At 41.6% G+C, this 24,669-nt stretch overlaps 1 protein-coding gene across 2 annotated transcripts; it reads left to right on the top strand.

The window, feature by feature from the left end:
- Window positions 1-1,604: 1,604 nt before the first annotated feature.
- Window positions 1,605-22,261, top strand: mms19 (MMS19 homolog, cytosolic iron-sulfur assembly component). 2 transcript variants are annotated; one of them, XM_038269174.1, is made up of 32 exons: window positions 1,605-1,759; window positions 2,220-2,268; window positions 3,847-3,947; window positions 4,065-4,150; window positions 4,273-4,347; window positions 5,283-5,352; window positions 5,998-6,126; window positions 6,219-6,280; window positions 8,289-8,375; window positions 8,446-8,520; window positions 8,592-8,669; window positions 8,782-8,920; window positions 9,050-9,204; window positions 10,685-10,766; window positions 12,766-12,891; window positions 13,623-13,704; window positions 13,786-13,883; window positions 13,960-14,103; window positions 14,180-14,335; window positions 14,408-14,507; window positions 14,640-14,742; window positions 16,402-16,404; window positions 16,975-17,061; window positions 17,146-17,272; window positions 17,347-17,453; window positions 17,527-17,583; window positions 17,664-17,850; window positions 19,751-19,833; window positions 19,913-20,077; window positions 20,166-20,225; window positions 21,806-21,906; window positions 21,982-22,261. In XM_038269174.1, exons 1-32 carry the CDS (start codon window positions 1,636-1,638, stop codon window positions 22,010-22,012), a joined length of 3,129 nt encoding a protein of 1,042 aa, XP_038125102.1. In that variant the 5' UTR covers window positions 1,605-1,635; the 3' UTR covers window positions 22,013-22,261. The 2 variants fall into 2 exon arrangements, with proteins under 2 accessions (XP_038125102.1, XP_038125103.1); XM_038269175.1 differs by lacking the exon at window positions 16,402-16,404.
- The last annotated feature ends 2,408 nt before the right edge of the window (window positions 22,262-24,669 follow it).

Here is a 24,669-nt window from a genome sequence, read left to right as displayed (position 1 = left end):
TACAACAATAAAGTCATAATATTACGAGAATAAAGTCCTGATATTGCGAGAATAAAGTTGTATTTTTATGACAACTTTTACAAGAAGCACTGTCTTCCCTAAAATGAGGAATGTCGAGCATCCTTTAAAGTCATACTTTGGTATCGGTTTGACAAATAAGGAAATATTACATCCATTAATTTTATGACTGTATTCACGTTATATTACGACTTTAGTCTCGTAATTTTATGTCTTTATTCACATAATAATTTTATGACTTTATTCTCGCAATTTACGACTTTATTCTTGCAATTTTGCGACTTTATTCTCATAATTTTATTACTTTATTCTCATAATATCATGATTTTATTCTTGCAATTTTATGACTTTATTCTCATAATTTTACGACTTTATTCTCGTAATTTTATGACTTTATTCTTGTAATTTTTTTATTTATTCTCGAAATTAGAAAAAAATAAATCTCTAGCCTGGCCCCAATACTTGGTTGTAGTGATTGGATGGTCAACCACGCTGAAGTAAGTTATTTAAAAAAAAAAAATACTTATTTTATACACCGAATTTCAAACACTGAATTTCTTTACACATTGAGTTCCTTACACTGAATTTTTATCTTAAAAAAATTGTTCAGCAAAAAAATCAGCTGCAAAAAATTAAGCTGCAAGAAATGCAAATGTGTTGACCTTTTGCTGAACTCAAGCCAAAGCAATCTACACTCGATGCAGTCAAGCAGCTTCTAGCCTATGAAATTATCTCATTTTGTCAGAAAAAAAAGGGAATTTTGCCACAGGCCACATCCTTCGGTTCAAACCAAAAGCCTTGGCAGACCGGGTGTGGCACTGGCTGTGATCGTTATTTCACAGAGTCCCATTAGATTGAAAACTCTAATGGCTGTCTATTAGTAGCTACCTGACGTTTCGTAATCATATCTATTTAGCAAGAAAAACTCCTCATTCAGCTTCATTCAGCCGGGAACAGAGCTATACGCAACTGTTATGTCACGTGACCAAATTGAGCTCATTTCATTGGCTAGAAGCTGCTCCACTTTATGAGTGTAGATTGCTTTGGCTTGTGGTCAACACATTTGCAGCTAAATTTTTTGCAGGCAAATTTTTCACAGCTGAATATTTTGCAGCTGATTTTTTTCCCAGCTGAATATTTTGTATCTTATTTTTTTTTGTAGCTGATTTTTGTGCAGCTGAACTTTTTGCTGGCAAATTTTTCACAGCTGAATATATTGCAGCTGATTATTTTGCAGCTGAATTTTTCACAGCTGAATATTTTGTATCTAATTTTTTATTTTTTTTGCAGCTGATTTTTGTGCAGCAGAATTTTTTGCTGGCGAATTTTTCACTGCTGAATATTTTGCAGGCAAATTATTAACAGCTGAATTTCTTGCAGCTGAATATTTTGCAGCTGATTTTTTTGCAGCTAAATATTTTGGAGTGGAATTTTTGCAGGCAAATTTTTACCAAATATAAATTCAGTGTAAGGAATTGAATGTGTAAAAAAAAAATCAGTGTTTAAAAAAGGCATATTCTAATGAGACCGTTTTTCTTCCCTTAATGTGATACTTTGCATTCATACCTTTTTCCTTTAAAGAGACATGTAAGGAACAGGAAGTAAAACTTTTAGCGCATGCGCAGTCCCCGGAGGAACAGAGGCGCGATGGCTGCAGAGAGTCCTCCGCCGCTGCTGCTGTCTCTGGTGGATGAATTTGTCTCCGGTCTTCAGGACAGCAGGTCAAAGGATGCCGCCAAAGGTAAAGCAGCCTCCTGCTTCATCCACTCGATGTTAAAGCGAAGGAGTCGGTGTGAAAAGAAGCGGCTGTTGAGCTGCCATGTTAACTAGCTAACTTTAGCACCACAACATCCTGTGTGGTGAAGCAGCAGCAGCAGCAGCTCTGGAGACAAACTAAGAGGCTTTAAAGCGCCTCTTCTCTCCCATTTCTCTCTCATGTAAAACTTCAAAAACAGCTTAATTAGCTGCTGTCATGATGCCTGGAGTCGCTGCTCCGCCACGGTTTAAACCACATGCTGCTAGCTGCTCCTGGTGATGCGTTTGGGTCCGCCTGGGGGAAAAAAACTACCCTCTGGGATTACCTTTAAACCTGCTGATTCTGCGGGGATTTTACTGCGTAACCCACGCTTGTTTGTTTGAGTGGAGTTTGATGTTTTAAGCTACAGCTTAATAACGTTTTTTATTTATTTATTTTTTTTAAGGTGTCAAGGAAGGACAGTTTTCGGTCCTGCAGCTGGTGGAGGCACTGGGGTGAGCTTTGAGCACGTCATCCCACCATCACACCTCACTAATAAATGTGGTACAAGCTTAGAGCTTGATTTAACTAAAAAATATATAATATTTACTCTGCCCTCTGTTGTACGTGGATGTTTGCACACCTTCATGATTAGCAGCATTGTCATTAACTGGCAGTTTGCAAAGTAAATAGAAATCTATACTATATGCTGTTTGTCATGTTAAATAAGTTTAGGTTTTAGGATAATTTAAAACATTATAGTTGAACTGAAGAACAGAGGGGGTGTATTTGAAGGCAGCAGCAAAGACAGACTTCAGGGATATGAGGGGAAAATTTGAAATCAAAAGTCTGGATGTGCCGCGCTTCTCATCTCAAACATTTGCAAACATCACGTTGATCAGTTGTAGATGTGTTCAGTGCTGAAAGCTTAAATGTCACAGAAAGAAAGATAAAACTACCTTGGAAGATTACAGTTTGCAGATGAAGTCAGCAGGTCTGTTGGTTAAAGGATTGGTTTGTCGTAGCAGTGTGTCGTAGTGAGCTTGTCCCAGGTATGACGCAGATAGTTTTTATTTATTCCCAATTTTTAAGCGTGGTCTGCGCTGTTATTCCATGAACAACGCCAGAGGGACAATCGGGAACTAGCTGTGGGTCTAGATACGGCCGAGGCGGTGAGGAAGTGGGGGCGAGATTGTGCGACAACGGAGGGACATGAGGGCCAAAAAGAGCGGGGATCCAGGTGGAAAAAGGCTCCCAGCGTTCTCATGCACCTCGTTCCTCTAGCTGGTCCATCTTCACGAGTCATTTTCCACAATGGTGGTCATACAAATAAAACAAGCCGGTACCAAACAGGAAATACGCATAGAGTAGAGCGGATGTAGATTTGACCAATCAGAGGCCTCCTGTCTGCAGCACTGTCTGCGATCACCTATAATTTGGGAGAGGTGCAGCAGAGTGTTTGCAGAAGGGGGGGGGGCATATCAGCGGTCACATTGACACACACGCAGACGACCTGGTTTCTGAGCATAAATCAGCCTTAAACCTGGTTTATGCTCCCAGGTCGTCTGTTGTGGCGTGGATTAACAAAGCGCAGACCACGCGCCAATATTGAGAATAGATCAAAAATATCTGCGACAAGCTCACTGCGACACACTGCTGCGGGAGCCAATCATGTCGGCCAGCGTGATTTGTGTTCTGAAGAACTGAAGCAGGGTCCCTGTTACCTTTCACACCTAAGAATCAGTCATAGCTGTGAAGTACGGCGGTAGCAGACTCATGACATGTGGCTGTGGTCTTGTGGAACAAAACCCATCATTTTTTACTCTAAGTTTAATGAGACCATGCATTTATTTTCACTTGTATGTGTCCAATTTACAACACATAGTTGTTTAATATTAATGATTGAGATTTGAATAATTATTGATGGATGATTTATTAGATTAAATTTTGTTGATGGATTTGCTTTCAGTGTTGTAGTGTTGCTGTCCTCCAGTAGAGGGCACCCCTGTTCATTCTTAAGGGGACTTTAAATGGATTGGTTGCACTGTTTATTGGAAAACTCTATATTTAACTTTTCCTTCTTCCTGATGCAGGCAGAGCCTTACCAGTACTCAGCCCCACACTCGAGCCCGAGGCGTCCAGCTGCTGTCTGAAGTTTTACAGGAGAGCTACGCAGAGCTGACAGAGAGAGAAGGTAAACGCCGCCTGCCTTCACCCTTCCAGAACCGTTGGTGGGGGAGAAAACATTGGAAACTAGCCGCCCTGGTTTGTTAAAACACAACAAGTTGATGGAGTTTCACTTCTTTCACAGTGGAACTGCTCCTGGCCTTCTATGAAAACCGCCTGAAGGACCATTACGTCATCACGCCGCCTGTTCTACGAGGGCTTCAAGCGCTTGTAAGGCTGTGCTGTGTGGACTAACGCAGCAGCAACGTCTGGGAAAGAATAGCTGAAGTGTTGAACGACAAATTCCCTGCTTTGGATGTTTGGGTTTGACTTTTCTTTGGTTTTCTTTCCAGACCAAGTCCAGAAGGTTGCCTCCTGGTGCGGCGGTGTCGATGCTGAAGGCTTTGTTTCAGGACGTTCATGTACAGGTGAGGCGCACACGGGCTTCAGTATAATGAGCTAAAGGTCATTACACCTTTGGACCTTTCTCACATTTTGTTATGTGATAAACTAACAGAATGTCATTCATGTTTGAGAGGCGGAGCTAAAAGTGAAACATTATTAGAATTTCTAGATAACAGTCGTAGGCATTAAAAATTTCCCCACTTTCCTTGATGAGCCCTTGGCTGGTCCCCTATGATTCCTTTTTTAAACATCAATCTTTGTACTAATATATTCTTTCTGTCATGATTTGTGGACATTAAGATCTAAAGAGAAGCTTTTTCATCTGGTCAGACCTGGTAATGCAGTGAAAGGTTGGAGTCAGAGTAAAAAAATGCTCACACCCAGGAGAAGGCCAGTGGCAGGGAGTCAGAGGGAAGTGGGCTGCCATGCGGCTGGCGTTTGATTTTGAAGCGCCATTTTGAATGGGTGCTACTCTAGGATTAAATCTTGAGTGGTCTGGCCTGTATAACCAACTCAGTTACCCTTTACCTAAAGAGCTTCTAGTGGCAGTGGGAAAAACTGACGCGTGTCTATCCGGGTCAAACGACTTGGTCAACAACTTGCGTTAAAATATCCTCGGCTCCGATCGGCATGCTGTGGGAACACTAGAGCTGGGTCGACCCGCTAATTTACCTGATACCATTGAACGCAGCGTACAGATGTCAAGAAAACTCTGTTTACATTCGTTAAATATGGGGGGAGGCCACACAGCTGCCAATGAAGAGTTAGACCAGCTTTTTGGCGGATTGTTAGCGTGTCGACCGTGTTTAAAAAACACACGTTAACCTGCTATTTTCAGTGAGGAAATCACCGCCTGTTTAGTGTTTGACCGCACTTTGGTTCCCCTCCAATTCCTCTTGATTCTAACCTGTTGTTGAGCCTAAATGAACGTCACCTAATGTTTCTCTCTGTCCACCAGTCGCTGATGCTTGCAGAGAGAGCGTGCGTCTACAACATGCTCATCAACCTCATGGAGAGCAGGGAGGATGGTAAGACATGCTGGCTGGGAAGGATTAAATCACACTACAGATTAGGATTGGGCAATTAGTGGTCCGCGAGTGCATTGCAAGGGGTACATGAAAATATTTGATGTCTTTGGTAAATAGAATAGGTCTGGGATGTGCTTTGCTTTCTGAGGACCCAATTGAAAAATCAATTAGTTATCAACCAGCACCTTCAGCTGAGACACATCTAGAGGGAGACGGACTGGATGTAGAGAACATCCTGGTTTCACACTAAGCTATCGGAGCTCATCAAAGCAGCTCAGGGGTCTGGATGAAAACAAAGTAAAACTGATTAATTCAGACTGACTTAAATTATTATTCCCAATTCATCCAGTTTAAATGTGATTATAAGGCAGTTACACCAGTTTCATAAATATAGGTTTATAAAATGATATTGTTTTGTGTTTATTTTATTCTTCCAGGCAACATATTTGTGTTATTTTTTTATTTGAGATGGAAAGAATAAAATGCTCAAATAGTTTTTATTTTATAATAAGTTATTGTGCGTTCCACTTCTGGAAAATCATCATTACTGGACTCATGATTAGACAAAATGCCCAAAGGGGTTAAAGAGGGTGGGGACACTGTCTACGGGACCATGTGAACGTTTCTGTTTTTCATTTTCCACAGAACTGAAGGGTCTGGGCGCAGATTTCGTGTTTGGTTTCGTCCAATCGATGGATGGGGAGAGGGATCCCCGCAACCTGCTGTTAGCCTTCCAGATTGCCAGGAACATCCTTCTGCGGGGATACAACCTTGGTAGGAATACTCCAACCGCCTCGGGTTGGTCTTCCCCGCCTCTCTCCGTCTCCGAGGGTAACCGTCTTTGTTTCCGCCCTCTTCTGTCTCAGGTAAATTCACGGAGGAGCTGTTCGAAGTGACGTCCTGCTACTTCCCCATAGATTTCTCCCCAGTAAGTTGGTTTATTGTTTATTCGCCTGCCTGGAGCTCAAGAAGGAACAGCAGCATCATACTCAGGCTTTTAGCTAGGAATATTTCCCCTATAGGGGGGTCTGGGGGTATTCTCCCCCAAGAAAATTTAGAAATTCACTCTCTGAAATGCTGTTTCCTGCATTTTGAGTTTGAATGCAGCTAACTCTTTGTCTTTGTTCCAACTCTAGTTTTGTCCTGATTATGGGAAGTATGTGAGCTTGACTAGAGGTAGAAATTTCATTAGGAAGACATGAGATCATTTTAGCTACAATATTATGTTTCATAGGTTAATTCAAACAATCAGAAAGTGTAATGCTATGTTCACACCGCACGCCATCAAAGAAGCTTCTGCTGCTTCATCTTTGATGTTTGTCCACATTAAGGTCAGCATCCAGTAAAGTGTGTCCAGATGCATCTGATGCTTCTGCTGCTCCTGTGTTCAATGCCAGAGAGCAGCTTTGCTATATTTGCTGTGATCAGCGGGTAAAAAGTAGTTAGAATCTATGTTGAAGTGAGACAGTCCTCCTGAAAACATGGTCTGTGCAGTCAGTTCATCCAGATTACCATCCTGCCTTCAAAGATTATTTCTCTGTGGGAGCCGCTCAGACCCCCACATACCGGCGGTGCGCTGTCACTGGGAATCCCCAGCAGCAGCTGCCTCAGGCCCGCTCGTCTCCTTGCTGTTTTCCATAACTGTTTATGCCGGCTGGAAGTAGATGTTAGCGTTTTTCATGTACATGATCAAAACTGCAGGAACCAGAATAATAAAAGCGAACATATTCTGCTGGCAGGTTTCTACATTTTAAGTTAATTTAGGTGTTAATAAACTGTTTCAGAGGAGTGATCATAGCGCTCTGCATCAGCAGCACTGTGTCTGTCTCTCTGCCAGCTCCCAGATCAGCTTCTCTGCCGTACATCCCAAAAACAGGGCGTATCATTAAAAGTCATTAAATTATTATTTTTTTAAATTAATTGGCATTAAAATTCATTAAATTTGATAATCATGGCATTAAAATGCTTCAGAAAAGAAGCTTGAGGGGGAGAAAAGGCTAGAGAATGGGGGGAAAAAGCAAATTTGAACCAAAGTGACGGGAAAACGAGGAACTTGGGGCATGGCTGCAGCCTGTCCGTGGTTTTGCCGTGTGTAATATATAAAAGTCATGGGTATTTGTTGATGGCATTAATATTATTTCTAAGAGCATTAAAAAGCATTAAATAAGAGTTACTCATTCATGTATAAACCCTGAATATTATTAATAAAGTTTGCACAATGTTCACATTGCTAACTAAAAGCCTGGCCAAAGTGCAAAATATGTATAATGTATAATATATCTAATAAGTCACTTTTTTTCTCAAAATAAGTGACACTTGACTGCCAATGGAATAAGACAATTTACATTTAAAATAAGACCAGCTGCAGTCTCTTATTTCAACTTGATGTCATCTAATTATCTTAATTAAAGGGTAAATACGCTCCCTCTATTGGCAGATCATCTTATTTTCCCACTCAAATTAAATTAATTTAAGAATTTTTTACTAATTTTTAGAACGTTTTTGCAATTAACAGACAGGATGTAATCTGAGACTTCTTGTCGCAGTCATTTCATTTTATACTTTGTCAAGTAGTATATTTATTTATTTATTTCCAGATTAGTATGTATGTCATAATTACATTTTAAATATAAGCTTATAGTACATATTCTATTTTAACAATTTATCGTTCCAGATGTGTTAAATACAGACTGAATAATCAGAAGATGTTTTCTTACACTTTATTAAAATTATTTATAAGATAAGTTTGCCTTTATTTCAATAAATGATTTAAGTAAAGGGTGCGATTGCTTTAAGGAGAGACAGGAAGTGATGGAGGAAGTCGACCTCCATGTCTGCTCAGAAGGTCCCGTCCTCATTTAAGTGAAAACCAATCAGGGTCTTTTAGTGTGATATCACAGCAGCATTGGTTCACGCGTGTCCCTCTGTGTCTCCAGCCTCCCAATGACCCTCACGGCATCACCAAGGAGGAACTCATCCAGGCACTGAGGGCCGTCCTCACCGGGACCCCCAAATTCGCAGAGGTAGGTCACCGATCCCTCTGACATCAGAGCGGCTGAACCTGCAGCTTCATAAGGAGCCTCTGTTTTACAGTTCCTGCTGCCCCTCATCATCGAGAAGCTGGACTCGGACGTTCAGAGTGCCAAAGTGGACGCGCTGCAGACTCTGGTGAGACGGAGCGGATCTCTGTTCGTGCCGCCATGAGGAATTAGCTGTTTATTGTGCTTGGTGTGTCTCAGGCTGCCTGTGTGAGACAGTATGAAGACAAGGACCTGGTGGATTTCCTGGAAGGACTCTGGAGCTCGCTGCGCAGAGAGGTCTGCTTCATTTATCACAGAACAACATCATCCTATAAGCCTGGAGCTTTGGAGAAACTCCAGTATGAGCTGTGGAGTGGACCGGCTCATCGCTCCTGTTTCCTCCCTGCAGGTGTTCCAGACATCCAGCGAGAAGATCGAGTCGGCGGCCCTGGCTGCTCTCACCGCGCTCACTTCCTGTCTGTCCCGCTCTGTCCTCAAGTCTGACTCTGAAGACTCGCTCAGCACCTTCCTGGACCTCGTGCTCAAAGGTGAGCTGCAGCTTTGATGGAAAATCCTCCATTTTTGTTCTGATTGGATTAAATTAAATATTTTGATCATTTGATCAAATGTGGAAATCTGGTTTTAACTAAAGCAGCTGAGCTTTTTGTTTTTTTTAGACTGTAAGCACCACCTGTTCGAGCCCGACTTGAAGCTGGTTTGGCCCAGCGCCAAGCTGCTCCAGGCCGCCTGCAGCACCTCCTACAGGGCAGGTCACCATATAACAGCCGCTGTCATGCCTCCTCTGGTTGAGCAGTACAACAGCAGAACACAGGTATGACAGAAACGATCAGAGGGAGGGAGGGACGGGGTTTCCACAGGAGTTTGGACGCCTGACTGCTACTATGGAGCAAATTGTGTTTCATAATTGTTGTTAAAGTGGTAGGGAAGTCATATTTAAATGTCAAATCATTCTGGCTTAAACATGTATATAAATGTACTATTTAACAGACCATACTGTACCAAAATATAGAACATTTCAATTTAAAAGAAAATCCTGTCTTAAAATCTTTTTTTTTCTTCATTATCTTCTGCAGGCCAGTTAGTTCTACGTCAGCCTGAACACCTAAATTCGGCCAATCGTACATCAACAGTCATCTGTCAGTTAAATTTTTTCAGTCCTAGCATCTTGATTCATATGTCGCAGCTAATATACGCAACGGTTGAAATCAGAATCCTTTCCCATTGAGCTCCGTCCCAGTGTTCACGGGGATGGACGTCTGTGTCTTCAGCAGGCGTAGAGCTAACAGAACTGGCAGCGTTGCGAGGCAAGGGCTCAAACATGTACGGCTGGAAGCCTTCTACACCAAACCAAGCTTCTGCCGCCCTGGCGTCCTCTTCCACAACATCTTCGTCCCCGCTTTCCTCCTCTAAATAAAAAATGGATGACGGAGGAGACTCATCCACGACCTCCGACACTAAACTCTCCTCCTCTTGCATGTTTCCTCTGTCCTTAGCGTTCCTTGACAGCGTCGTTTCTAAGTTACCAATTTAGCGCTACTTGGTCCCAATGGAATTTCCCATTCGGAACCTACTAGCACTAAGTTGCTAACTGGTTAGCAAGATGCTTCTGACTAACCGGTTAAAACCAAACGTGCTTGTGAACCTTCAGCCCCAACAATCCCGCCCCCTTGATAATCGACCAATCACATTCACTTAATTCACTCGTGTAAAGTCGTTCACCACTCTGAGAATTAAGAAATGCAACAGTTGGAACAGCCGCTTTCCTACGACTTTAAGAAGTTGGAATTACTAAAAAAAAAATGCAATCCAGAGATTTTCTATTTTCAAATTTCTTTTTTTCACATTGAATTCTTTTTTTTTTTATTATTGCATTTTACAGATAACTTTGTCTTCATCTCTGGGGGCAAGTTTTCCTCTGTAAAGAGAAGCAGTGATTCCTATGGCTGTGCAGCAACGTTAGTAGCTTTGCATTGATTAGCGTCTCAATTGGGCTTGAAGGGAAAATGTGGTCTGAAAAAATACAAATGAAAAAGAATGCAACTCATAAAAATCTATATAAACAAAAAAGTTTGAAAATAAAAGATTTAATAAATTGAAAACACAAAAATAATTGGAAAAAGAAAATCTAGGGAAAAAAAGTTACTTTCAAAACTTTTTTTGATTTGGAGGTTTCCATTTCATGATGGTATTTTTTCTTTAAATTTCCATTTATAAAACATTGTCTTCAACTACAGCAGTAGCGGAACAAACTCCCTCCATAGTCGTCACATTGAAACGCTGCTCTCTGTCAGTGTTCCCACAGACGGACCCTGTTGGAGGTGGAGCAGCGATTCATCCAGTCAGCAGCAGCTTCCTGTCAGTCTGTAGATCAAGGTGAGCCTAATCTGATGCAACCTTTGGATCTATATGTTTTTACCTTGAAGTTTTCAGTTTGTGTTTTAAAAATTTTAGTTTATCTAAATCAGGTTGTATGGAGTCAGTTTTGTTCCATTATTTTTGCAAATAAAGGAGACATTTTGTAAATAAAAATTAGAAAAAGATGTAATCCAGAAATAATGAAACTGACAAATATAGAAATGAAAAAGGTTTTTCGAGAGAAACTTTGCTGTTTTCTATGATTTTTTAAAAACTTTTTTTTCAAATGTGCTTTTACAGATTTTATATTTTCAAATTTCATTATTTAAATTTTTTTTTACAGATTTTATTTATTTTTTTATTCATTTTTTTTCAAATTGTGTTACTTGAAGGCGTTTTTCTTTGCATTTGATGTTTGCAACAATATTTTTGTATTTGTTCTGAAAAAGAGAAATTTCAAACAAGTTATATATATATATATATATATATATATATATACAATAAAAAAGTACAATTTAAAATATGAAAAATAAAATTTCAGCAAGGTTACTGGAAACCTTTTTTTGGTTAAAACATATTTTATTAGTTTCATTTCTGAATTGCATTTTTCTTATAAATTTTTTATTTAAACATGCTCTTTGGTTGCAGCAATAATGGAAAAGGATTCCCTCAATAAGGTGTTTTTGGGTGCTTTTTTTTTGCGGTAGCTTTAGTCTGAAACACCGTATAATCGCAGAGGAGAGTCTAAAAGGGAACTAAGGCTCCGTTCACACTGCAGCCTGAAGTGACCCTAATCAGATTTTTTTGCACATATACAACCTGGATCTGATCTTTTCATGACATTCTGAACACGTATCTGATTTGTTTCAATGCGATCCAGACCACTTGGCTCTGAGGTCCTGAATCCGATACAAATCTGATCTTTTCAAATGGAACTTGTCTGAACAGCCAGGATTTATCCGACTTGAACGTTATTTGAAAAAGGTCACTATTCCGCTTCTTGCTACGCATAAGCAGTAAGAAAAACAACAACCATGGTGGCCGACAAAGCGGAGAGCAGTATTTATGTTTAACCATATTGAAAAGAAAGTGTTTCTAAGATTGGGAACGATAGCTAGATGCGTCCAGCACTTCCATCCATGTTTACCTCCGTAAACACGGAGGAGCATGCAGGCATTGATATCTGCTGCTTTTTTTAATGAAGCCAAAGGAGCTAACAGTAATACTAATAATGGTATTACTAATACTAACATTATTAGCCAATCTGAAGAAGGGGGTGGGTCTTAGGAAAGCGTGTACCTCCTCCTCTCATTTCTTGCTCAAGTTGCCAGATAAATGGAGCTTTTAATCTTCTCTAAAAGACTGAATTTCATCTACCTTTGTAACGGTTCACCTTGTGAGTGTAGCTTCATTTATTACCTGTTAAGGACAACGCTTAGCAGCAAGACTCAATATCAAAAGAGATGTGGTTCATGCAAGTGGTAGATATAGATGCACTTTTGCAATCTTCTGGCCATTTTTGGTATTGGATTTTCAAAAGTCAAATTTGGTCTTCAATCATTCATGCAATCTCTGATCCAACACACACACACACACACGCATATTCTTGCCTGTGTGGAAAAAGTTCAGGCTCAGGATTATTATATATATTTTTTTCTGCTTTAATCCGTGCATTTAGAGAACGTCTAGAGTGCAACAGAGTAAAAGTATTGCTCTTACTGAGGAAAAAATTAATCTTACTAATTGTTTGTCTAATTAAATTTGACGGGTCCAAAATATATAATTTCTTTCTGGTTGCGATGCCAATGTTGTTGTGAAAACTGAGCAGGAGCTCAGAGGTTGCCAGACCCATGAAGCTCTGTAATAGAGCTGAGAATTAAGGTTAGCTTTAGCATTAGTGGACCTGGCAAACAGAACGGAGCGGGCGTGTGAGCGCCACCTGCCTGGCGCTCTTATGTCAGAAATATTCAGATCTGCTAATCAGATGAAGTTATTTTTTGCCCCCCTCTAATTTCAGATGAGAGTCTGTTTTCAGCGTACAAAGACTCTCTGTGCAGCATGGTGTTTTCAGCTCTGTCTGAAAGTAATTCCAGTCTACAGATCACAGCTGCCTCTCTGCTCACCTCACTGGCCCAACAAACGGGTAAGATGAACTCCAAGACCTCCTAGCGCCTCCTCAGAAGTATGGAGAGAGAGCTGTTAATACTAAAACAGTTCACAATAAAGTTCAAAGTAGAATTTTACAGATTGTGTTTTATATATATGTAGGCTGACATAGACATTAATTGTTTTTTAACTTTTTTGTAGACATTTTTCTGAAATTTGATTTTGATAAATTTTTTTCTTCAAATGTCTTTAAAAAAACTGGGATTTAATTTTCATGTTAAATATTTTTTATCTTTTTTTATTTTGTTTTGTCAGAATTTGTTTAGCCTCTTACAGATTCTATTTTAAAATTATTTAAAAATATAAATATTTTAGACTTTTTTTTCATATTTACATTTTTTTTTCTTTTTCATTTAGCTTTTTTATATTTTTATTATATATTTTTTTTAAGGTTTTTTTTTCTAAGTTCTTTAGAGGAGATGTTTTATGGATCAGATTGTATTCAAATCCTGTTTCACAGATTTTCCCGTTTGGACCAATAGAAATGCTGTTGCTAATGTCTATGCAGAGCAGACTCATTTCTATTGGTCCATGTTTGGACCAATAGAAATGCTGCTCTAACCACACACCAACAGACCAAACCAAAGTTTTTAAATTGACCTTTTATATAAACTCATTCCACCAAACTTCCTTTTTTGTTCTGTTTTCGGTTTCATTGGAACAAATTTCTCTCCCTCCAAAGCTGAAATGTTCTCCTGATGTTTACAGGTCTGCTGTCGGACTCTGACATCGATCTCGCCGTGGATCACCTGACCAGACTGCTGCTGACGGACGAGGACGAGTCCGTGAGGTCAGGCCGGCTCTCCTCCATTGTTTTGTCTCTGTTGGATGAATCCGGTCCGTAACGGTTCTGTCCCGTCTCTGTGTTTAGCCTGGCTGTGGTGGAGTGTGCTGGAGCGTTAGCGGGGCGCCATCCTGCTGCCTTCATCGCCAAACTGATCCCCACGTTAAAGAAGGAGATGTTTCCTGGTAAACGGAGAACACTTCCAGGAATCCAGCGCTTACTTCCTGCCCTCTAATAACTCCCGCATTTGTCTTGCTTTAGACCAAAGAGAGGCGTCTGAGCTGCGTTCCCATGATGCCGTGCGTCAGCGGTGTCTGTCTGCTCTGGCTGCGGTGTCTGTCCAGGCCAGCGTCGTCCAGGAGAGCGCGCCCGTCCTCCTGGACGTCCTCAGCTCGGTGCACGCAGGTACTCCTCTCAGACGGATGCTTCTCTGGCTGCAGGGAAGGTCGAACCAAAGCACTAACGACGCGTTTCGTTCCAGATCCAAGTTGTTTCTCCACGGATGAGGTGGTGCACGCCTGCCTGAGCCTTCAAAAGATAGCGGAGCGCCTTCAGGATGATGAGGAGACGAGCCGATGCTTTCACGACGTGGTCATCCCGCGCCTTCTGTCTCTGGCCCTCCAAGCTGCGCTGCAGAGTGAGGGGCGGAGCTTCGGTCTCTTCCAGATTTAGAAAACTGGAAGGTTTACGATGTTGCTTTGTCTTTCAGGCGAGGGGTCCTGTGGTCGGCGCAGCCCCCTGGTGGAGGAGGCGGTCCTGTCCGCCATGGTTCCAGTTATCAGCGCCGCCTGCTCCCGCCCTCAGACCATGTCAGTAACAAACATTCAGCCTTCTTAGTTTTAATTTCAGCAGATGTGACTAAAAACACATTAAATTCAGTTTAACCTGCAGTTTATTTCCGTCGTCATCGGCTGGTTCTCGTTTTCCTCTGGTTTGTTCAGGTTTGCCGAACAGACGGCTTCCAGAGTCGTGTCGCTCTTCCTGGACGGCGACGTCTCATTTCTACCCGACAACTCCCTCCCGTCACAAGTTCCGCTGCTCCAGGTAGAAAAAATACCTTTTCTATTTTCTTTTCCATTTTATTGACAGTTGCTGTAAATCCTCCAGCTTTGCTAATAGAAACTTAAGGATTTACTCGTTTTTCTTACAAAAACATACGCAGCCATTGATGAGGCCTGTCTGTCTCAGACACTCTGGACTTTGACTAAACCACTTTACTACATGGATGATGAGCTAAACATCCCAGTATGATGTCACCATTCTGCTGGAAGGTGGACGTCAGGCTAAAGTGTATGGAGTTAATTTTGTTGTATTATTGCTGCAAAAAATAAATAACATTTCAGAAAAAGGCCACCTAGAAAGGAAAGTTTGAAAGAACTTCTCAATTTAAAAAAGGTTTTATGTGTAAAATTGCTGTTTTTTACATTTAGTATTAGTATTAGTATTCAAATGTTTCCATCCATCTGCTGCGTCCTATCCGGGGTCGGGTCATGAGGGTAGCAGCTTCAGTAGGGAGGCCCAGGCGTCTCTCTCTCCAGCCACTTGGTCCAACTCCTCCAGGGGAATCTCAAGACTTTCCCAGGCCAGCAGAGAAACAGTCCCTCCAGCGTGTCCTGGATCTCCCCCTGGGCCTCCTCCTGGTGGGACGTGCCTGGAACACCTCACTAGGGAGACGTCCAGGAGGCATCCTAACCGGATGCCCGAGCCACCTCTACTAGCTCCTCTCCATGTGGAGGAGCAGCGGCTCTACTCTGAGTCCTCCCCGGATGACTGAGCTCCTCACCCTATTTTTAAATGTTTATTTCAGCTAATTTTCCATATTTTATTTTCATTAAAATGTTTTTTTCAAATTTCCTTAAATTGGCTTGTGCTTTGGTGGCGCAGTGGTTAGCGCGCACATGACCCATGTATGGAGGCCTTAGTCATCGATGTGGGCGACCCTCATTCTAATCCGACCTGTGGTCCTTTGCCGCATGTCTCTCCTTCTCTCACGCCTTTCCTGTCAGTCTACTGTCCATAAAAAAAAGAAACAAAAAAAAAACAAGCCACTAGTGCCATAAAAACTCAAAAAAAAGGAATTATTTCTATTGTATATTTTATTTATTTAAACTAGTTTTAGTTACTGTTTTTCAGATTTTTTTAATCTTTCAAATGTTATTAAATATTATTTTCATATTTTTTAAGATTTTCTATAAAATTTCAGAGACAAGTTTGCAATCCTTTTTCATTTTTCAAATAGGACATCTGTGAGAAAGATTTAAAAGATTTTGTTTTTTAAATACAGAATGATTTTGATTTTCTAATTTTTCACCGAGTGCCTTATATCCACACGCCTTTCAAATCTAAAACTTCTAAAACATGTTTCAAAAGGATTTTTTGCCACAAATACTTTTTGTTTTATAGCTGTATAAACCAAAAAATGAGATTTAAAATTCCACCTGAAATGTGTGACTCTGTGGGAGTAATGCAACAGCAGGTATTCATTTTTAGCCCCGCCCCCTAATGGCCGCCATCATTGGAAACTAGAGGCTCAGACCTTTCCAAGGAGGGGTCAGAGGTCATTGTGTGACCATTTCAGGTGATGTAACCGGCATGCGTTACATAAGCTTGCTCTGTTATTTTCTATTCAGTTTGGTGATATTATTGGAAAATTTCAATGAACCAACGGCTAAATCTTAGGAGCAAAGGCTTTGTCTTATGCAGAAGGTCTCCAATAAAGGAAATCAGCACATTTGTCTGACCAGATTTCCTTTTTATGAGTGGAAGAAATGCATTTTTGCATAATTCAGCACTATGCCAAAATCCCATTTCCTCCTAGCACACTGCTCACTAACACCTTTTTGGAACAAACATGCTTCAGTCCAAATTCGCTTGACTTATATAGGATCTATAAAGTCTGAGTTCATCCAGAGTTCTAATGGGCTTTCATGATGTTTTGCTGTGTTTTGGAAGAAAATTTGGCAAGGCTAAATATTTTTCATTTCTTTCTTTGTTTAATCACCTATAAATCAGACATGTTGACATTTAAAATAGAGATTCCACCTGGAAAATATTCCTCAATGTATTTCAGTCACAGAAATACAAACAATTGTATTTCCAATTTATAGTTTGGGAGCTGTACTTGCTTTAGTTCTCATTTGTAATTTCAGGTGGAATTTTCTCCTAAGACCTTAAGGGGTTAAGAAAGTTTTGGGGGGGGGTTTGTACCTTTTTACAGATTTTTCTTGGATTTTTCTCTCTTCACTGTTTGCTTGAAGTGTGTCTCATTTTCCCCAGAAGCAGCAGCAGGAGGACGAGGATTCATGGCGTCGGTCCCAGCTGGTGTGTCTCCTCATGGCCTGTGTGTGTTCGTTCCCCCGCAGCGTGAGTCTCCACCCAAACCCTGGTTTTACGGTTTCAATCCATCAATGTGGCCCGGCTTTTGATTGGATATGTTGGGTGATGCAGGTGGAGGTTCCCCAGGAGGAGCGGCTGCTGTCGGCGCTGAAGGAGCTGAGCTGCAGCTGCAGCCATCCGCTCTCCTACACGTCTGCCGCCAAGTGTTTCGCCGGGCTCCTCAACAAGAAGCCTGAAGGTGCGTCTGAGCGTTTCCTGTTGGGTCTAAAATGCCGCTCAGGGTTGAGACGTTCTGGGATGTTCTGTCCGCAGGGACGGATCTGGACGGCTGGATTCAGAGAACGGTGAAGAGAGTGAGCGGCGAGTTGGACCGCACCTCCTCCTCGTGTCGCCTGCAGGCCTTCACTCTGCTGATCTGGGTGAGAATCGCCGCTCATCCCTCAGTCAGATCAGCGCCTCTGATGATCCGCTAATCTGTGTGTTTGGGTTCAGGTCGCCAAGGCGCTGCTGCTGCGATACCATCCGTCGTTCTCAGCGCTGACCGACAAGGTGAAAAACCGACCGACGCTTTGCTCTGATAAACAGAAATCTGAAGAAAGATTTGAAGATATCTGATCCTCTCTGTGCAGCTCTTCTCTCTGCTCCACGACGCCGACCTCGGCCCCATGGCCGCAGACGGCTTCTCGCTGCTGATGAGCGACTCGACGGACGTCCTGAACCGTGGTTACCACGCCGACGTCAGGATCATGTACCGGCAGCGCTTCTTCAGCGAGAATTCAGCCAAGCTGGTGCAGGGCTTCAACGCTGCGCCTAAAGGTGGAGATGAGTAACATTCGCAGCTTTCTATTGGCTGATGAAGTGAAGCTTGAAATAAGCATAAATAAGACGATCTGCCAATGAAATAATGGAGATGTTTTTTCCTGTTGCTGCAGTCTGCAGTCTGACCGCTAGATGTCGCTGAAAATTAAACACTGTAGCTTTAATGAATTTAGCGTTAATTATTAAAAAAATAAAAACAATAAATTTCGTGGCGATCACCTGTGAGCGGCCATTTTTGCCCAAATATACACACGTCCCCCCTGCCTTCTTCCGGGAGTGACATCACGGTGTAATAAGCCGATACCGCACGGTGACGTCACAAACCAGTAGGTGGCAGTAGTGTTCTTTGACAAACATGGATGCCTCCAGTAAAGAACATTCACATTAAAATTAGTCTGAATTAAAAACACTGATCATTTATTGAACAGTTTGTAATAATTTTATATTTAACTTTCAGAAGTTTGTATTCTGAATATGAGCGGACTTTTCTTTTAAATTATCTGAACCCAAAGTTCTCCTAAAGTCCAGGTTTAAACCACTGAGCTGTCGGCCATCTTTTAACTGATGCGACTTTATTATGAATACTAAGCAGGAAGTCCTCAGTTTAATCCTCAGCATCATGTGACCTCCACCGTGCCTCCTGGTTGGTTCAGAACTTTGGGGTTCTGAGTTGTGCATCTGTGTATAAAACTATTACAACCTTTAAGCCCCTTTGTGGCCCTGCAGCAAGATGCTGCCACCGCCATGCCTTGGTGCAGTGTCTTTGCGTCGTGGACAGATGAGCTGTCGTATCAGAGCCTAAATGATCAGCCCTAGAAGGAGCGGCGGCGCTGAATCCTCGTCAGCTTCCTTTCATCTGAGGGGAACGTTTTTGGCAAACGCTTGAAACTCTGAATATCAGAACCTTAAACCCAGACACCCTTTAAAAACAGCTTTTAGGAATCAATCAGGTTGACGTTTAGCTTCTAGAATGAGACCTTCACTCACATTTATTGGGCCTGTTGGATCAGAACTGGAGCTGCAGCTAAGGAATATTTCGCAAATTGATTAATCTGTTGATTATTTTTCGATGAATCGATTATTAATCGGACAGCAAAAGTTCCTTAAAGCTGAGGAACCACTGTAGGATTTTTTTGCCCTTTGGGGGCCGTTTCTCCAGTTGTGCAAGGATTTTTCAATTTTTCTGTGTTTCAGCCTCGTCGTGCATGGTGTAGTTTACGGGGGTAAAGAGGGGCGATCAGACTCCAACAACCACCTCCCCATCAGGAATCGTAAGGTCGGGAGAAAATCAAACATGTTTGAAATTCAGTCAGCCGTCGTAAGGTCGCATCAGAGTGTCGGGTGGTACAGTGTGAGAAAATACATTGATCTGTGAGCTTTTAAACCCTGCGGTTTCGTCGTACAGTTTGAGTTGTAGCTGCGTGCAACGGTAACCGAAAAAATCGGCTAATGAAGATTTTTTTATTTTTTTTTTTTATGAAATCAAACCAGGTGAAACTAAAACTTTCTCACTTTAAGAGTTCTGGATAAAGAATATTGACAGATGAAACATATTTTTTCATGTATTTTTTTTTTTTTATCTAATTTAGTCTAATTCCTCCTCAGTGTCTCTGTCAGCTGAAGGTCGGTTTTAGTCTCTATACTTCAGTTAACAATTAATCGATTACTAATTTAGTTGACAATTATTTCAGTAATTAAATAATCTCTATTAATCCCATTAATAGTTTCAGTCCTAATCAGAACCAAATGATAAATTCAAACCTTTTTTTGTTTTTAATGTTCAATAAATTAGTGTAAACTGAAAAGCTCCAATCATGGCTTCCTGCTGGGGGGGCGAGGACGGAAACGAAAGGACTGCTGGATGTTTAGTTTTAACTGGATTTTCTTTCCTTCACAGAGAAGAAACCGAACTTCCTGAAAGCTCTGTCCAACATCGTCAATAAGCTGCCGAAGCAGGTCCAAGTCTCCGAGCTGCCGGCGGTAAGCGACTCTCAGAGCCTGGTTCTCTGCAGTGGGCGGGGCTTAAAGTAAGTCTGAAACCTCTGGTTCCTCCTTCCAGCTCCTGTCTCTGCTGCTGGAGGCGCTGACGTGTCCCGACCAGGGCGTCCAGCTGTCCACCCTGTCCTGCCTGGAGCCGGTCCTGGTGACCCCCCCGCAGGTCCTGATCCAGCAGCTGGAGGCGCTGGTCAGCAGGCTGCTGGCGCTGGTCGGCAGTCCGTCCATGGTGAGCCCCACACCCTGAACCCGCAGCGTTAAACAGACGCTCTGCTTGCATGGAGACCATGAGACATTTTGTTTTCTGTCTCTTGCAGAAGATCCGCATTGCTTCCATCCGATGCGTCCTGGCGCTCTCCCATCTCCCCTCACATGAGGTGATCCTGATCCTCCGTTCACGTTGCAGGACGACGACTCTCTGAGTTTCATTTGCTTTAACCGGGATTTACATTACAAATTACTATAAAGATTTTTACGCATTTTTCTCTTGATTAGCCACAAACAGTTACTACAGTTACTGTGAAGTGATCCCTGTGGCGTATGGAGTCTAGACATCATTGATGACATAAGAAAGAAGCAAAAGCAGCTTTAAACTCAGAGTTAAACAAGATTACCACAAAATAAATACATAATAAGGACTTAAACCACCAAACAGGACAGATTTCAGTTTAATGTGAGCAAAATGTTTCAAAAAGACAAAAATCTATAAGCTTTGCACAATGCGTTTATGGAGGGAATTTTGTTCCATTATTGTTGGAAGCAAAGGAATTTTTTTGTAAACGGAAAAAACAGAATGCAGTCAGAAATTAAGCTATGAAAAACTTAAAAGAAGAGTCTAACTTTGCTTTTTTCTTTGATTTAATTTTTGCTGTTTTAATTTTCCATATTTTTTTTATATTTCAGTTTTAATTGCATTTTTTCCAAATGACACTTTCCAGATCACATTCTTTTCACCACTGGGGGGGGGCGGGCTTTCCTCTGGGCTGAGGAGTAAACACCCATTCCTATTGGTCTGCTGGATGTTAGCGACAACATTTTAATTGGTCAAGAGCGAGGGTTTGGATTAGGCTGATATGTGAAGAGAATGTGATCTGAAAAACTTAATAAAAAAAAAATACAATTTGTAAAGCTCAAACCGAGAAAAAAAATTAATGTTTATGAAAAATTCCATCCACAAAATAAAAAAAAACTGCAAAATTACTCCAAAAAAGTTTTTGATCAAAATGTTTTTCAAATTTCCTTTTTCAAAACGTTCTTTGCTGCAACAATAATGTAACAACATTCACTCCATACATCCGCTATGGTTGAGCGCAGATGATTTTTTGATTTATTTTCTTTTAATAGTGTGGTGGCCAGTTTTTTGGGGATTTTTATAAGTTATGATTTTCTTCTTAAACATAAAGACTAATTTAGTTTAGTTCTCTAAATAATATTTAGATTTTTGTGTCACATTGTTTGTATTTAAAGCGGTAATTTCAGTCGTTACTGAATGCGTAGCAAACTGATGGGACTGAAAAGACGCTGGTTTGTAAAATAAGGATAAAAAAAGTTGTGTTTTTTTTTGCTCTTTTAGAGAGATTAGTTTCTGAGCACATTAACTTTCCTTTAAGTCCAACTTTTTTTTTTTTTTTTTTTTTTTTTTTACACTATTTGTATAAGAAATAAAACATTCATTTCCAAAGACCCCCACTTTGGAAACCCCTGCTTTAAAACAGGATTTTCATATAAAGTAATATTCCATTAAATTGTAAAATTGAATAATTAGAAATATATGAAAATTATTAAATAAACATCTAAAAATAACTTTTAAACCAATAAATTGAAAGAATTGACATTATTTTCTAAGTATAGATCAAGCTGAATAATTCCATCATGGCGTCTCTGGTCGAGTTCATTCTTGTTTGGCTGAAACGTCTGCTGCTGATATTTGAATGCGTCTCTTCTCTGTGTGTTGGAGGTGTTGCCGTTCCGAGCGCGCGTGCTGCGAGCGCTGGCTCCGCCTCTGGACGACAGGAAGAGGCTGGTGAGGAGGGAGGCGGTCCAGGCCAGAGGAGAGTGGTAAGCTCCGCCCCCTGCTGTGTCTGAAGGACACGTTAGTGGAGTGTGTCTGACTTGGAGCTGCTGTCCTTCCAGGTTCCTGTTGGGAAGCCCAGGAGGAAGGTGATCTCTGAATGCGGCGTTCACAGCGAATCCGAAGCTCCGGGATCAGTGGGAATCATTCTGGAATGGGACAGAACCCCACGGTCCGTCACAGAACCACGGGTCATTACTGACTGCACAGAACCGCCCAAACCGCCTGTGTCTGTTAGCCGTTAGCTCATCCGTTACACATCCATTCATCTGCTGGAGACACAGTGGAAAATGTTTTTTTTTATTTAATAAAAAGCAATAAAACAATCCAAATTTCCTGATATGTCGATTCTGATTTCAGAAGCTTCAGTCCCACCAAGTGTCTGAGTGAAGCCTCTAAGGGCGCTGTCAAATTGGGCCGATTTATCCAGCGTATGCCCAACATCCCAGAATCTCCTAAAACACTGAACTTTATATGTATTTTTTTCAATTTTCTGCGCTTACGTTGTGTATTAAAAACGACTCCAGAACTTCTGTCCAACGACAGCCTAACTTCTGCATAACGCACGGCAGCATAATGCCCATAGGCATTACGAAGCATCAGTTAAAGCTGCTCTCCTCTGGCGCATCACTGCAGCGTTACCGCAGAATAACAGAATAAATAAAAAGAAAAGGTTTTTGGTGTCAGCACATTGAGTATCATGTCTGCTAGGAAGTTTGTTGGTGGTGGGCGTGAACGCAGGGAGGATCCATCACCCTCACCTTCTGGCTCACCCTATGATGGGGATGAAGTCTGGAGGAGAACTGATGGTTTCCTCCTCGTTTTATACCAAAACGCTGCCAATACGCCAATATACAGTAGCTGGAAGTTAGAAACACGTTCAGCGCTCGTCTGGAACACGTCAGATACGCTGATATGCTTGGAGAGAGGTTCCTGATAAGTTACGCAGAAGTTATGGATAAGCTAGACGCCACGACTGATGAGTAACTGACACTGAACGTCTGTCAACCATCAGATAACTGACCTAGAACGGATGGCCCATGGATGGCAGATGCTGGAACCTACCGAATCGACCTACTTGCCGTATATCAACGTGTTTCAACATGTTTCAGCTCATAACTTATCCAACGTATACCAACGTTTGTGCCAGTTTTTCTGTTCGTCAGGCATACGCTGGTCTAAACCATAAAGGTCCTGTAGCTGCAGACTGTTTTCCTTTTTTAAATTTTGCAGGCTGGCCTCAGTGAGTTAAAGCTGAAGTATGATCGACGGCGACATCAAGGAAAACATTGCAGATTAGTTTAACCTCAGATTAGATTAAGATTTATTTTTCACAAAGATTCCCGTCCAGATTTAACTTTAGACTTTAATTAGGCCATTTAGTGTCACTAATCCTGATGATTGAGCAGATGGGCACCTCTGGTGCAGGTTGGGGTGTTAGCCCCGCCCACTTTGGTCTAAAGTGAAGAGCTGAGGCCAGAACACACTGAATCCGATTTTGCGTGCGATCCGACAGAAAATCGTGTCGGATGAAGTCGTAGCGTTTAGATTGAAAGTCAGTGGGGAGGATTTCCTGCAGGGGGCAGCGTGGCTCCGACTGAGATAGAGCCCAGGTCTATTTCAGTCTGAGCTGTGCAGCAATTAGCAGCAATTTCATGGGTCTGACAGAAAAAGAGACGCTGTTACAAAAGTAAAACACATCCGCTTTGGAGGTAAATAATTAAAATCAGTTAATCTAATGGGGAAACAGTCAGTTTGGGGAAACAATGAATGAAACATTAAAATAGAAAACTTTCCCCATGATGGGAGTTCAGGAGGACAGAAAACGGATAAAACAGTGATCCCCTTTAGCCTCACAGAAACCAGAATAAGGAGGAGCAGACAGAGCAGGGCAGCGCAGCGTATCTCTCTCACCTCTTTATGGAAAAAAGAAAGAAAAACTTGGATAAACTTCACAGATCTCTCTCTGAGAATCACCATAGAAACCGTTTATTGCTGTGATTTTATTCTCTTTAGACATAGATCTGTTTGTTTTTAATTGATGAACATTCTATCTGTTCTGGTTTCTAGATGCTGCAAAGACTCATTAAGTAAAGCTTTGCTTTATAGAATGAGCCAGTGTTTTTTTTTATTTTTATCACTTCATAATGTGTTCCAGTCAAATGTGTGAAATAGTTTTAATGTGTGTATAGAACAGAGACAGAAGTGGAAATAATCTGCTCACCCTGCCTAGTCGGAGCCTCTATATGCAGTCAGTGTGACATGGAAAAAAAATCGGATCGAGATTTAAAAAATTGTGCAAAGCTGATGTGTTTAGGCCATTACCATCTTTAACATGGATTAGCCTCCAGCTGGTTTCTCCATAGGCTGCTCAGTGGGTAGCACTGCTAGTTTGCAGCAAGACGGTTCCGGGTTCCTGGCCTGGGGTCTTTCTGCATGCGTATTCTCCCTGAGCATGCCTGGGTTCTCTCTGGGTACTCCGGCTTCCTCCCACAGTCCATAAACTTGACTGTTAGGGTAATTGGCTTCTTATATTCTCCTTGGATGAGTGTGTGTATGAATGGTTGTGGGTCTCTGTGTTGCCCTGCGATGGATAGACCCCGCCTCTCACCTGTAGATGGCTGGGATAGAGCGTGGGTGGATAGTTTCTCCATCCCTGCTGAATGATTTATTGGCCGCCCAACACATTAAGTTCATTCAGTATTTAGAAATGCTGAACATTTTTTAATAAAATCAAGTAGTTCTTTATG

The sequence above is a fragment of the Cyprinodon tularosa genome, unplaced genomic scaffold (genome assembly GCF_016077235.1).
Source record: "Cyprinodon tularosa strain WSP-4 unplaced genomic scaffold, ASM1607723v1 ctg722, whole genome shotgun sequence".
Lineage (NCBI taxonomy): Eukaryota > Metazoa > Chordata > Actinopteri > Cyprinodontiformes > Cyprinodontidae > Cyprinodon > Cyprinodon tularosa.
The sequence above is the reverse complement of the archived record's forward strand: the minus strand, read 5'-3'. Positions and strand labels throughout refer to the sequence as shown.